Below are 13620 nucleotides of genomic sequence, written 5' to 3'. Positions count from 1 at the left end.
GAATAAATAAAAATATTGATTGATTGATTAATTAATTAATTAATAGCCCCATTTCCCATGCTCCGGTAAAACTACGATTTTCTGGATATATTTACTATCGAAAGGAAAAGAGCCCGACAACAAAAAGGGCCCCAGCCCAACAGGCTCTCTCACTTTACGGCCCAGTCTCAGCACTGGGAAAACGTGACTTTCCTCCATCGCTAGATAGGTCTCATCCGCACCGTTGATGTCGAATTAATTTTCTTATTTACCCAACAAATATTAAGAAATTGCCCCTCTATCCCACTCTATTTACTGCTGTTCCCTCCCGTCTGCATTACTCGTATGCCAGCCGGACCCAGGCTAATCTTGTCAGTATGACGTTTCGATGTGGCATTTTTGTCATTGTGCACTTTTTTTTTTTTTTCTAACCCTGTATTATTTGTAAGGCACCATCTTATCCAGATCATTTTCCGCACTCAAAATCCCTAGGTCCTCTTTTTCGCCGTCTCTTCTACTGCTTCCGTTTCTTCCCTTCCGCCGTCGATCGACGGCATCGCTGCCATTTGATCAACGCCACCGGAGCGGTCTCCGCCATCTTCCGGTGTCGCCGCCTTCCCCTCGCTCTTTTTATTTTTTTTACTATTTTGCCCTTTGGCCTTTTCCTCCCGTCTCTCTCCCTGCAATTTATTTATTTATTTTTAAACCGATAGTTATTACGAAGAGCATAATCCTGGTGTTTTGCGTCGGACACGAGACACCTCGGTCAGAGACGTAGCGGGACCCAGGTATGTTGAGTGGCACGCGGACAGCGGATGCGACGCACGGCACCAGAAGCAAGCGAAAGGAACGCGACCCGTCGGGCTCGCCTCGGGCTCGATATCCAGCGGCTGCAGGGCCCGAGCCGAGTCAGGCTCATCCTGTACCGGGTCCGGTTGCTGCCGGCGACAACAACCGGCTACTGGCCGGTTGCCTGGCGCATGAATTCCTAACCAGAGGAACGCTGCTGGGGAAGCGATGGGGAAACGAAACGGCCGGCGGGCCGGAGCGGGACACGGCGGGGGGTTCTGCCGAGTCGACTCGGGGCCAGGAACAACCGCCGAGCTCGTACGCGGAGGTGACCTATTTGCTGAAGGCGGAGGGAGCCCGCATTCCCGGCGTGGTCAACCCCACCCAACTCGCTCGTTGGCTCGAGAGGTGAAGAAGCCAAATTGTTGTTTTGTAATTTTACAATGCAGTGCATAGGTTAAATTTCTTTCTCATTATTGCTTTTAATTAAGGGTGTCGTGGTTTGTAGTTCAGTATAATCCATAGGCAACCCAATTAGTAGCTAGTGTTTCTAATAATCTATTAAGCTCATGGTTGACAGAGATAACCCTGACGATGTCTGACCCATTCACATGCTTAGCTCAGACGTATACTATCACCACTGATCTATAATGAGAGAGCCCACAAGAGGCGTTTCCGGTTCCTCAACCCTTTCCGGAAGAAGGTCACAGGCTCTAGCTCAGCCTCAACCGACCAATAGCTAAATCACACAGGGCACCATCAGGCAGGATGATGTCCGTAGGGCCGGTCTTGAGATGTATATTATATATAATTAGATTATTTTAATAAAAATTTAAAAAATTTTATTGGATTATTTTAATAAAGGTCTAAATATATATTGTTGAATTATTTTTATAAATGTCCAAAAAATATTTTTTATTAAAATTTAAAAAAAATTCTAAAAAATAAAAGAAAAAAAAGAGAATGAAGATAAACAATCATTTTTTCTCTTTCCAAAATTTTATTATTTGTAAACTCTTTCTTCATTAATTTATTTACAGAAGTTATAAGACTCTAAAACGTAAAGTATGAATCCTGAGCATTAATTTCATTCTTGCTTCTTCTTTGAATCTCTTTGAACTAAATTAGAAAAGTTTGTTCTCCAATTAAAATTTTAGTTTCATTAACATTATCATTTATCAATATATAAACTTACAACGTAAGTTACCTATTTATCTATATATTTTTTTTCTTATTGTCAATATTATTGATTTTTAATATTGTATTGAAGTCAATATTTTATGATTTTTCTTATAGATTTGAAAGAGTTAAAATAAACCATTACAATTTTAATCATCATAGAATAGATTATATCGATTACTTCAAGCATAAATCAAGCTTTATTGTTCTTCAATTATTATTTTCACTGTTTGTATTTGTTTCATTGTTAGCTTTGTTACTGGTTTTGTGTGTTTTATTTTTACACTTGAAATTTGTAGTACGGACATATTTTTAAAGAAATATCAATTTTGGAGTCAGAAAAAAAATAAAAAAAAAGAGTGGAACAAATTATGTTCTTTGTAAGTTTTTTTAAAGCTAGCTCTTCAATTGAAGATTCAATTGATAAATTACAAAAAGAAAGTCAAAAAGAACTAAATGATCATACAACAAATAAGCAACAATTGAGTAATCAAGAAGAACTAAATGATAATACAATCAATGAGCGGGAAGAATTGAGAGAAAATGATGATCATAATCGTGCAATGAATGAGCATGAAGAATTGAGAGAAGATGAAGATAATGATTTAAATATAAATGACTTACAATTTTTTGTAGAGGTGTTAGAAAAATATATTTTGGAGAAACTTAGGAAACATATTTTATACGATGTTTTATTTTTTAAAATAATCTTAAGAAATATATTTTGCATGAATATTAAATGAAATATATTAATTTTAAAAATTTTATATTAAATTATATTTAAATTGTAAGTTTATCCTTTTTTTTTTTTTGCCTAACGACTTCCAAAATTCAGGACCAGCCCTGGACGCACGGCACAGCAAAGTCCAATAGGATTGCGATGGCTCAATAGGCGTACAGTGCATGCGTACGAGTGTACGTTACGCATGCACCATTAGTCGCCGGCTTACTTGTAAATCAACGCTACCAAGTGTACAGCATCGAGCACATAGGAAATGATATGAGTTGATTATAGACTCAAATAAGTTACACAGATTATTACAAAATTAATAAAAGTTCTTATAATCTTTAACGGTTGATCAAATCTAAAGTGGTATGCACAGTCATCAACTAATAAATACCTAACTAACTAATAAATACCTCATTAATTTTCTAACTTTAATACTTTGAAAACGTTGCTTGGGCATTCATGGCATGTCGGGAAAAGGAGGAAGGCATTGCTTAGTTTAAAATTCTAGAAATTTACTGGCAAAAGATTGTTTTTTTTTTTTTTACTTCAAGTTAGTGATCTATATATTAGTAATGCATTAATTCAATCCATTATAATTTCACCAGCGAATTAAGATTGTTTACACCAGACACCAAATTAATGCTGAATGCTGAATTGTCGTAGCGTTAACTGTAGGCATGCATGCCTGCGTGCGATCCGAGCACTGTTAGTTGAACAGTTGTATTGCATGGACCACGTCGATAACTTTCTCATCACATGGGCTGGTAACCCTTGCAGTATGCAGGGTCCCGGCCCCTGCATGATTGTGTTAATTCTATTCTATAGTTAGTTGCTAAGCTATAATTATATTCCATTCTTTATAAGGCAAACATGCAAATATATATATCCATGATTGAAGAATATAATAGTAATTAGGTTCTCTATTTAGTCATAACATAAACAAAATAGAGATTTCTCATAAGATTTGAAGCCAGGGATATGCAACACTTTGATGGTTTGAAATAGTTAAACACAATGATTAGAGTACGATTAGCATCTTTTAAGCCGTACGTGACGCGTATCCATTAATCGTTGGGCAATATATCGTGCTAAATGCACGGAGATAATTGTGGGGACTTTGTAATTGTCTTCTTGATTTATTTCTAGCTAGAACAAATTAATAACCATGCATTGAGATGGAAAACCATACTAATTGTTATCTAGTAGTAAGAAAGATGAAGAGCAAGAAAGAAAGTAAAAGGAGATGGAAAATATATAATTAATCCATTGTTCTGATTTAGAGGAACTGAAGAAAAACGGAGATCATAGAGCTAATTGACGTCGGAGTGAAGTTTAATCAGTCGATCGGTTCGATTAGAAAAGATAAAGCAGCAAAATGTTCACTACTGCTACAATATCTTACAATTAGAAAGAAGGTAGTCTTCCACACAAGACCCCCCTTAGCTTGTCTTGTCCAATGAGGCGCAGCGCGTCAACAGATCGACAAACGCCAGCACAATCGCCTTGTGGTTCTTCCTCTCGTTGAGCCTCAAGTAGCAACGAAGAAGCTCCTGCAGGCCGCGCCACTCCCTCAGCTCGTGCGCCGCCACCACCTCCTCCATCGACGCCAGGAAGTCACGGTACGGGTCCTCCGACAAGACGGCGATCCTCTCGCAGCAGGCGACCTCGCTGTCGAGCTCGTCGGAGTACTCCTCCACGATGGATTTGCTGGTGCAGGGCGAGTAGAAGAACCTTTCAGAAGTGACGGGGCGCGCGAAGCGCTCGTCGGAGTGGTTGAGCTTGCGATCGCGGTCGGAGCTCAAAGACGACGACGAGGGGAGAGTGGTGGAGTCGTCGTCGTCCTCGCAGGGCAGAGGGGAGCCGAGAGGGTGGGTGAGGGAGAAGGGTGGGGAGGCGGTGGAGTAGGAGGTGGAGCAGAGGTAGTCTCCTCGGAAGGATTGCGTCTTGGCTTCTTGGATGCAGATGGGGCCAATAGAGTTGAAATATGACTTGATCCTTTCCATCTTTCGATCCCTTTAACTACCTTCCACTTCCTTATTCACGCTAGCTAGCTAGCTCTCGTCGACGTTGAATCTCAGGTTTCCTGTGTCTCGGGAGTTCTGGGAGTTGAAGCAGGAACCTCGATATATATCACGAGCTAGGACGACTCACATTTTTTACTCGTTTATTGGGCGGTATTTAATCTCATGTACCTGAAGACTGAAGGAAAGATTCAAGGATGTCAAACAAAGTTGCTGCTAGCTGCAAGTGAAAAAAATAAAAATAAAAATAAAAATTGAGTAAGATACTTTGATTACTTACCCTACTCCAGCGAATAGATCAAATTGGGTGGGACAACTCGGCATGAAGAGCTGGATGGAACTGAAGGACGACGATCAGTTTGGAAGGGTGACGGAGTGGGAGGAGCTAGCTAGTACTGATGGATTAAGTTGAATCGAAACGCACCGGATCAAACAGGATTGACAGAGGATCTAGGTGAGTTATGAAAATCAGACAGAAAAGGCAGTGCGGTATTAAAGGGGGTAGTTGGGTTGTAAATCCGTTGGGCATCCCCATTCCGATACAAGTTGAATGGACGCCGGCGTGGCAAGCTTTCGATCTGAGAAGATAGGAAGAGAATATAGCGCGGCCATTCAGGGATGGACATTTGGCAGTTCAAACTGACGAGAGACAATAGCTGGGGTACGGGCGGATCCACGATCATTTGGCAAACGAGTGGTGAAGATCTATTCCTCGCTGGATCGACAAGACGTTAAAGCGAATCCTTGCATGGCCCATGCATTTGGATATGTACAAATTATATGCCCACCAAATGCCAAAACACAATGAAGAGTTTCAGATGGTCCCGTTAATTCACTTATTCGGACTTCACTTCTCGCAATGAAACGTCCAACGCTCGCGAGCTGCAGCAACTGCTTTCAGCCATTTTTTTTTTAAATCCAATTTGGATTAATTTCAATTTGTAAATCGAGTTTTGTCCCTTTTTTAATTATGGTTGTACACTTGTACTGGTATTAATATATACTCCCAGAGCTAGAAAGTTTAATTGGTGCGATTATAAAGGGCATGAAGTGATCAGTACTGAAGACTAAGGGGACGCTGGGTTCGGGTAAAAGAATGGGAAAAGATATGAAAATGATTGTAAATATTAATGAAATATAAATAATACCCATACCTCTCATATTATTCAGGAATGACCCATTCCTTTATTTAGAGGAATGAATCCGTGGGTTCCACCTTCATTTCTCCAAATTAAGCATAAGTTTCATTTCATTTCCATTCCAAACCCCCTAAACAAGCAACCCCTAAAATATACCACTGCTGTGAAGAAGGAGCGGTGGTGGATGGAAGTAGGATATACAATCATTGATTTCTCCCAGTGATAATGGGATCCACTCAACGAATTATAATTTGTTTGATATTTTTTTTATTTTATTTATGGTAGAATAAGAGAAAATTATTTTCTAATTATCATCCTTGTCAAGTTGTTGTAGTTTAACCTAACTCAATTTCAAAAATTAAAGTGACATAACCTTATATTTTCAAATATCAAGCTTTTTTATAGTTCATTTATCAAATTATATAATTTTAAGATTTAAAAAAAAATACCTTTTTGAAAAGATCATTCGAAGAAGAAAAGTTTTTTTTGGTTTTTATTGTAATTTTGTTATCTTTCTTTTGGAATTAACTAGGAAAATTTTCAGATAAATTAATTTGACAGTCAATCTTTTTCGATGATTTAAATATTTAATAATCCTTGAGAATTAATTTTGAAGTAGTTTTTAGTATTTCAAGTGAATCCATAAATTAATTTGATTTGCTAAAAGAATTTTCAATCTCTAAATAACAAATAACATCATAAATATATATTGTGTGAATATTTTGACATAGTGCCACAAATGATATTTATTCTGCATTTATCGGTAAATGTTTGACCATTTCCATACTATAAGCTTACATTGATTCAATACGACTTTGGTTCCCTCTATCAAAATCCATACACAACAAAAGAAACAATAAATTAATAATTCCCAACGCAAATTGCATGCATATGCTCTCCTTCAACGCGGGCGGCCAAAATTCTTGCGCTGCTTTCACACGCGAAAGTTGACTATATGCTTACAGTAGCAACCACCTTCCTTCCTTATTCACGAGACCAAAAAAACGAAAAAAGAAATGGACGCGATCAACTCTACCTAGCCATCTACCAACCGTTACACAGTGACGGCAGACCGTCGTTTCCCGTTAACTCTCCCTGCCTCCGTCCAAATCCATCGGCTCTCGCTTCACCTCCGCCTCTGATTTCGAGCTCGCGCCGCTCTCTACTCGGTTCCGCTTGAAACCGATCGAGACGCCGAAGAGCCTCGTGGTCGTCGAGCAGACCTTTTTCCCCGGCGGCGGCGGCGGCGGCGCTGCCGTCTCCTCTTCATCGCTATCGTCCTGTTCCATCGGCGACGACATCGCCAGGTCTGGCGGCGAAGCCGTCGTGGTTGGTCCGCCGCCTATGTTGGCGGCGACGTTATGCCGGCAGCTGGGTGCGTACTTGGACATGAGATTGAGGATGTTGTTGCACAAGTTCTTCATCTGGCTGAGTTCTCGGCAGAGGCTCGTGTTCTCGCGCCGAAGCCGGTCATTCTCCTCCACGAGCTCCGTCGTCGCGCCCCTGCTTTCCTCCGCTGGTTGCGCGCCGGCGGTTAAAGGGATCGTCGTGATGACCCGCTCCTCCCCAGAATTAACGGGCGACTCGCCGGGGATCGCCTGGGAGGCGGGCGGAGCCGCCGTCGAGGACGGGACAGAGGAGATCTTCCGGCGGTGAATTTCGCAGAGCAACCGCTTCTCGCCGCGCCGGAAGAAGTCATTAGCGAATTCCCACCTGTCCGGCACGATCTTCCGGAATCCCTAAAAAACAGTTTCCGATTCAACTACGTAAATCAACTAATCGATCGAGAATTACCAACTCAAAGCAGGGGATAGACAAAACGAATCGATCACACACATAGGTATTGAGCTGGCGGACGAAGCTGGAGAAGTTGTTGTGCTTGAAGTACTTAGGGAGGACCTCGCTGGCAAACTCTGCCGGGCGCCAGACTATGAAGGTGGTGCCGTCCATGTTCCATGAGATGACGTCGTCGATCGAAGGTTCGTCCACGAGCTGGTACGTCTTCGTCAGGAACGGCGTCGGCGTGGAACGATGCCCCTGATCGTGCGCCGAAAGCGGGGGCCCTCCTTCCTCTGTTGTCGGCGAAGATTCCGCCGACGGGCGAGACATAGTTACCGCCCGATGCCGAGATTCGAAAAGTTTCGCAGGGACGAGAAACCACCAAGTATAAATAGAAAGAGGTAAAAAAGGAAAGAAAGAAGCAGAAAAGGGTATCTGTGGCGGTGGAAGAGGAAGAAGAAGAATAATAATAGAATAGATTTAGATTGATGAGGAAGAGACAGAAAAGGGTAGGATATGACGACGAAACCGATGGAAAGGGCGAGAAGCTACTACACCCTTTGGAGAAGGTTCCAGGAAGACAGTGCTCATTCCTGGTCCAACCGACGGGCGCCGGTCAAATGTGATGATGGTGTGGCTCTCCGATTCCATCCTGCATACCGCCTCCCATCAGTGCCATTGCCACGGCCACGTGGACGGTAGCCAGGTCAAGACGGTGACGTGTGGCGGTGGAAATCGCGGCGCAGTATTTGGAATAAGCCTTTCGACTTCCCCACCGGAAACGAACGACCGTCCAGGAACCGAACAAGGCGGGCAACGCCGAACAGGAAACAGATACGGTTCTGACCGCCGCAGCCGATCCTGAGATGATGCCAGCTGTATATCAATCGACGAAGTCCCTCACTTCGACAGGCGCGGGGCCCAGCGGAACATTTCAAACATCATCCAAAGTCCCATTTGAATCATTATTATCGGTTTTTTTTAAGTGTTTATGTTTTGCGTGACGTTGAATTGATTTTCCGGTGCTTCTAGAATCGCAACGCCGTTCATGCGGACGTCGCCATCAAATGACGTGGATAGATACACGATATCTCACAAATATCTTTCATAGCAGCGGGAAGGTTAACAAATTTCAAAGTCGGACGATACCTAATAAGGAATGGAAACGGAAGTCATCCCTACGTGATCTCGACGTTGTTTCGAATTTGATCGTCATCGCAGAACCGTCGGATCGAATTCCAGATCGCAGGAGCTTTTAACAGTCAAATTAACATTTAATATTGTCATTAAACCGCGTTAAACATGCCAGTGTGAAACTATTAGAGGGGGTTGTTGTGGGAACACTCTATTCCACTCCGACAATTAGTCGACCAAAAAAAGTCAAAATTCATCAGTTTATAATTTATTGGAACGCCTGTAATTTTGGTTCAGATCATTTGATTTGATTTTTTTTTACTTGGCACAGCTGTTGGTTAGTCAAAATTCATAATGGCAAATTGGTTTCTATTTTTGACCCCTTGTCCTTTTTCATATTCAAACTTGAATGAATCATGGCTGACTTTTTATTACAAAATTAATAAAATATTAAATTATGCATTTTCTTTGACTGGAGTTGGATCGATGCTTTATAGCAGAATTCATTGAATGTAATTCTGCTCTAGAGGAGATTTAAATTAAGAATTGTTCCATGAAATAAAGCTGCTCCAACAAATTAAGACGTCAATGTCAAAACCACGCGCCTATAGGAGGCGTGTCTCCCTCCGTGAGAGGCATCCACGCGCATCGCCTAGCTAACATAATAAACCTTTTATATATATATATATTTTTTGATATATTAGTTTACACACCGATGCAATGTATATTCTTAGGTGACTCTTTCTATAGATATATATATTTTGATATATTAGTTTACACACCGATTCAATGTATATTCTTAGATGACTCTCACATATCTGGACGTCCGAACCTTTTCTCAGGTGCCCAATTCACTATTGAGAATTGACGTGTTTGAACATGTGAGGGTTACCCAAGGGTGTCCATCGAACGGGTGTGCAGTGCTCTGCGGTGGAACAAATACGATACGCGTGCACGCCTAGCTATCCAAGCACCTGGATTTCATTTTTTAAATCAATATTTCTTTTAAAAAATATAACATTATACCCCATGATCTTGAACACTATAATCCAAAAGGGAAATTTGAACCATAAAGGAAAAAGTACCTCAAGCACCTGTCGTGTCGTGCACACATGTAAACAAAAAGTCATTCAGGGTATCATATATATATATATATATATATATATATATATTATATTTATTATCTCTCCCCTTCCGCCTTTTATTCAAAACATCAGCGAGTGAATTTTCTCAAATTCTAAATTTCCCTCGTCGCTATCTCGCTCGCTCTCACCTCTTCCTTCGCTATCGTCTTCTGTTCCCCAAATTGCATGTCGAACACAAAGGCTTGTAGCCAGTGTAAAATTCCCCCTTTCTCCATTCTCGATAGTAAGTCTTTCCCCTCCATTGTATGTTATTCCGCTCTGTACAATTTTTTTGTACCATATATATATATCCTATCAAGCACAAGCCCTAGCTGCTATGATACCAGTTTTTTGTTTATATACTTTGCTGATAACTTGTCACAGCTAGAATGTATCTACATTTTATAACCAATGGTAATTCATTTTATTGTAAGTTGTACTTACTGACTGTGATCCTAAAGGAATATTAGAAGGAAGGAAGGATTTATGCTACAATGTGCAAGGCCAATGCTTGCTACAAACGTCTGCAACCACTTGGACAATTAACTGCTATAAGTTGTAGCAGCTACTTCGACAGTTAACTGCTACACCTTGTAGCAGCTAACTGTCCATGTAAGTGTTACACCATGTATCAACCACTTGGTAAGACGTTTTTGTAGCAACTATATTTTCTAAAAGATATTACCTCTAAAAATATTTTTGTTATGTATATCAACTTGGTAAATAATAATTTAGAATTATTTTTGTTGCTACAGCGCCTTTGCTTTGCTGCTACACGTTGTAGCAGCTACTTCGACAATTAATTGCTACACCTTGTAGTAGCTACTTCGACAATTAATTGCTACACCTTGTAGCAGCTAACTTTGAATATTATCTGCTACAATGTTATAGTAGCTACTTCCACAATGATAGCTGCTACAACATTGTAGAAATTACATTCCAGAGTGGAAGTAACTGCTACAACGTTGTAGCAATTATGTTCCAGAATGGAAGTAGCTAAATCGATGGTTAGATGCTACAACGTTGTAGCAACTACTTGGAATGATAGCTGCTACAACGTTGTAGCAGCTATCACTATGGAAGTAGCCGTTACACCTTGTAGTAGCTAACTTGGAATGTTAGCTGCTACAACGTTGTAGCAGCTCTTTCTTCATTTACACTCAACAAGATATTACTTTGCATTTTCAAGCAATAATAGATCATATCAATCTCATTTTTTTATTTAGATTAATTAAATGAGCTTTTACACGTTGTATCAGTTAATGTATATATAGTTAGAAGCTGCTACAGGTTGTAATAGCTACTACAACACATTGTAGCAGCTAATTGTCAAAAACTGCTACAACGTGTAGCAACTTCTCAAGAGTAGACATTACAATGTGTAGTAGTTACTATAGATTAGCTACTACATATTATAGCAGCTACTCCAGAATAACTGATACAACATGTAGTAGCTACTACTGATCTCCAAACAATCTTTTCTTATCAATTACCTTTTTATAATTATTGTGCAAACATATATTATATAATTACCTTTTTGCCCTCATCGACCAAAGATTTACCCCCGAAACTCATCATGTAACAAATATTTTAAAAAAATTTCATTGATAGTAGATCGGTGGCCCACAGTGTCTTCGTCAATTAATCTCACTGCGACGACTTGTTTCTCATTCAAATCTTCGCCTCCATCGTAAGTATTGTGTTAGGGTTTAAAGTTTTTATTCTTCTCATTTTGTTTAGGGGTTTGAATTTTTAGGGTTTTGATTCATCTCCTAGCTGCTACAATGGTGTTTAATGATTATATGTCTTTGGATTGAAGATTTACTTTGAGCGAATAGAGGGTTTAAAAAAAGTTTATTTTTATTGGAGCAGCTACTGTCGCATAGGCTGCTACAACGTAGATAAATCCTAATGATTGATATAACATGGTTAAACCCTACAGTTTTGATTGACTTCTCATTATTGTAGCAGCTACTTAACCCTAACTGTTACAACATGATCAATATTCATGTTGTAGCAGCTACTAATCACATTGTACTACCTAGGAGAAATTATAGACATTGTAATGTATCCTATTATGGTTAAAAAATAATAGTGTCATATATCATATTATGGGTGAAAATTAACTGCATTGTAATTGATCCGGTGATAAGGACAGGGGACCCTCGTTGGCGGAAGGTCAACGACACGTGGAGGTCAAATGTCAAGAGATTCGACCCTGAGACTCGACCGACCGGACTGAGAGGGCTGACCGGTCACCCAACCGACCGGAATGAGATGACCGATCGACCAGGTATCCCCCGAGCCAAATAAAAGACAACCCGACTAGGGGTCGGGTTTCCGATGCTCAAGGTAAAAAGGTTTCATGGCCGAGCGGACTGTTCGTTCGGCCGGGGCACAAGGCAACAAAGTCAGGCAGGAGCAATCTTATCCGAGCATACGACTGAGGCAGAAGTGGTATGCCCGCCGAGCGGCCTAACCGCTCGGCCCTAGAACAGACAGGAAGCGCAAGAGGACAAAGGAGACAGGGGATAACATCATCCTCGAGACGTCTGTCGCCGACAGACAGCAAGGTTGGCGGCCGAGCCGTACACAGGATCATACGGTGGAAGCTTCCACCGTCACATCCGGGATATGCTCGGACGATTGCAGAATGGCGCCAGAGATACTTTTCTGACAAGAGCTCGTTAAGGTAAGTTTGGGGAAGCGTGCACGCATAGAGAAGCGTGCCCACGCCTCGCCAGGGTCCTATATAAGGACCCTCAGACGTCGACGAAGGTATGCGCGATCCCTTACTGTAGCCATAGTTATGCTGTCTCTCTCATTTCTCGTTGCTTGACTTGAGCGTCGGAGGGCCGTCGTCGGGAAACCCCTCCCGTCTTGGCTTCTTTGCAGGTCCGCCGGAGATCTATACCAACAGTCGGAGACAACGGAGCGTGCCACATCCCCAGCGTCCGTTGACTCAGCGCTTGGACAAGATCAAATTGGCGCCGTCTGTGGGAACGCACCTGAATCCGAGCCTAGAAGATTGAAGAAGTTGGACGTCAACTTCTGGTAATGCTCTCTCCTGAGGAGCTCGAAGTACTTATCCAAGCGCGAGCAGCAAAAATCGTGGAGCAGCAGCAGAAATCTCAGGCCGAGCGGGCAGCGCAGCAGGCGACATCAGCATGGGGGGGGGGGGCCGAGCGCCACCCGAAGAGCGACCGGAGCACCTCTCAATATGGGGGCAAAATAAGGGACCGACCGGCACCCAGATGGGGGCGCCGCCCGCCCCGATACCTTTTCATTGGGCTCTGTTCCAGACGCCCTCGGAAGTCGCGCAAGCTAATCAGGACAAAGGTTCTTCATCAGACGAAGCACCCGTCCGGGACGTTAGAAAAGGAAAAGCGCCCCGAACAGATGCGTCCCCTGAGCGGATCAATCGGCAGTTCTCAGATGCCATCCTGCGGGATCCACTGCCAAAACATTATGTGCCCCCTGCGATCGGGGAATACAACGGGACAACCGACCCAGACGACCATTTGGGTAAGTTCGACAGCACTGCTACTCTACATCAATACAGATGGTGTGAAGTGCCGAGTGTTCCTAACCATCCTCTCGGGATCGGCGCATCGGTGGTTCCGGAGGCTGCCGGACGGATTTATCACAAGTTTCAAGAAATTCTGAACGACATTCCTCCATCATTTTGCGAGCAGCAGGTGCCACCAGAAAACCAGCATCAATCTGTTCGCCATCAAGCAAGGTGC

At 42.0% G+C, this 13620-nt stretch overlaps 2 protein-coding genes and 1 long non-coding RNA gene across 3 annotated transcripts; 1 reads left to right on the top strand and 2 right to left on the bottom strand.

The window, feature by feature from the left end:
* The first annotated feature begins 451 nt into the window (after positions 1–451).
* On the top strand, positions 452–1254 carry LOC121996833. The gene is made up of 2 exons (XR_006116172.1): positions 452–583; positions 693–1254. It is a non-coding gene; the product is annotated as an uncharacterized LOC121996833 (long non-coding RNA).
* Positions 1255–4003: 2749 nt separating this feature from the next.
* On the bottom strand, positions 4004–5259 carry LOC121977822 (transcription repressor OFP13-like). The gene is made up of 2 exons (XM_042530249.1): positions 4979–5259; positions 4004–4876 (listed from the first exon to the last, which is right to left on the bottom strand). Exon 2 carries the CDS (start codon positions 4678–4680, stop codon positions 4117–4119), a length of 564 nt encoding a protein of 187 aa, XP_042386183.1. The 5' UTR covers positions 4681–4876; positions 4979–5259; the 3' UTR covers positions 4004–4116.
* A 1306-nt stretch (positions 5260–6565) lies between these two features.
* LOC121977813 (heat stress transcription factor B-2b-like) lies at positions 6566–8121 on the bottom strand. Its single transcript, XM_042530238.1, has 2 exons — positions 7674–8121; positions 6566–7576 (listed from the first exon to the last, which is right to left on the bottom strand). The coding sequence occupies exons 1-2, from the start codon at positions 7944–7946 to the stop codon at positions 6923–6925; spliced, it is 927 nt and encodes a 308-aa protein (XP_042386172.1). The 5' UTR covers positions 7947–8121; the 3' UTR covers positions 6566–6922.
* Positions 8122–13620: the final 5499 nt, after the last annotated feature.

Source organism: Zingiber officinale, chromosome 1B (genome assembly GCF_018446385.1).
Source record: "Zingiber officinale cultivar Zhangliang chromosome 1B, Zo_v1.1, whole genome shotgun sequence".
Lineage (NCBI taxonomy): Eukaryota > Viridiplantae > Streptophyta > Magnoliopsida > Zingiberales > Zingiberaceae > Zingiber > Zingiber officinale.
The sequence above is the reverse complement of the archived record's forward strand: the minus strand, read 5'-3'. Positions and strand labels throughout refer to the sequence as shown.

What these genes read in the sequence shown, in the direction of transcription:
- LOC121977822 (XM_042530249.1), bottom strand. Translation starts at nt 4,680, where the DNA reads ATGGAAAGGATCAAGTCATATTTCAACTCTATTGGCCCCATCTGCATC.
- LOC121977813 (XM_042530238.1), bottom strand. Translation starts at nt 7,946, where the DNA reads ATGTCTCGCCCGTCGGCGGAATCTTCGCCGACAACAGAGGAAGGAGGG. An exon ending in TCCGCCAGCTCAATACCTAT is followed by an intron (nt 7,577 to 7,673) that starts GTGTGTGATCGA and finishes ACTGTTTTTTAG; the next exon opens with GGATTCCGGAAGATCGTGCC.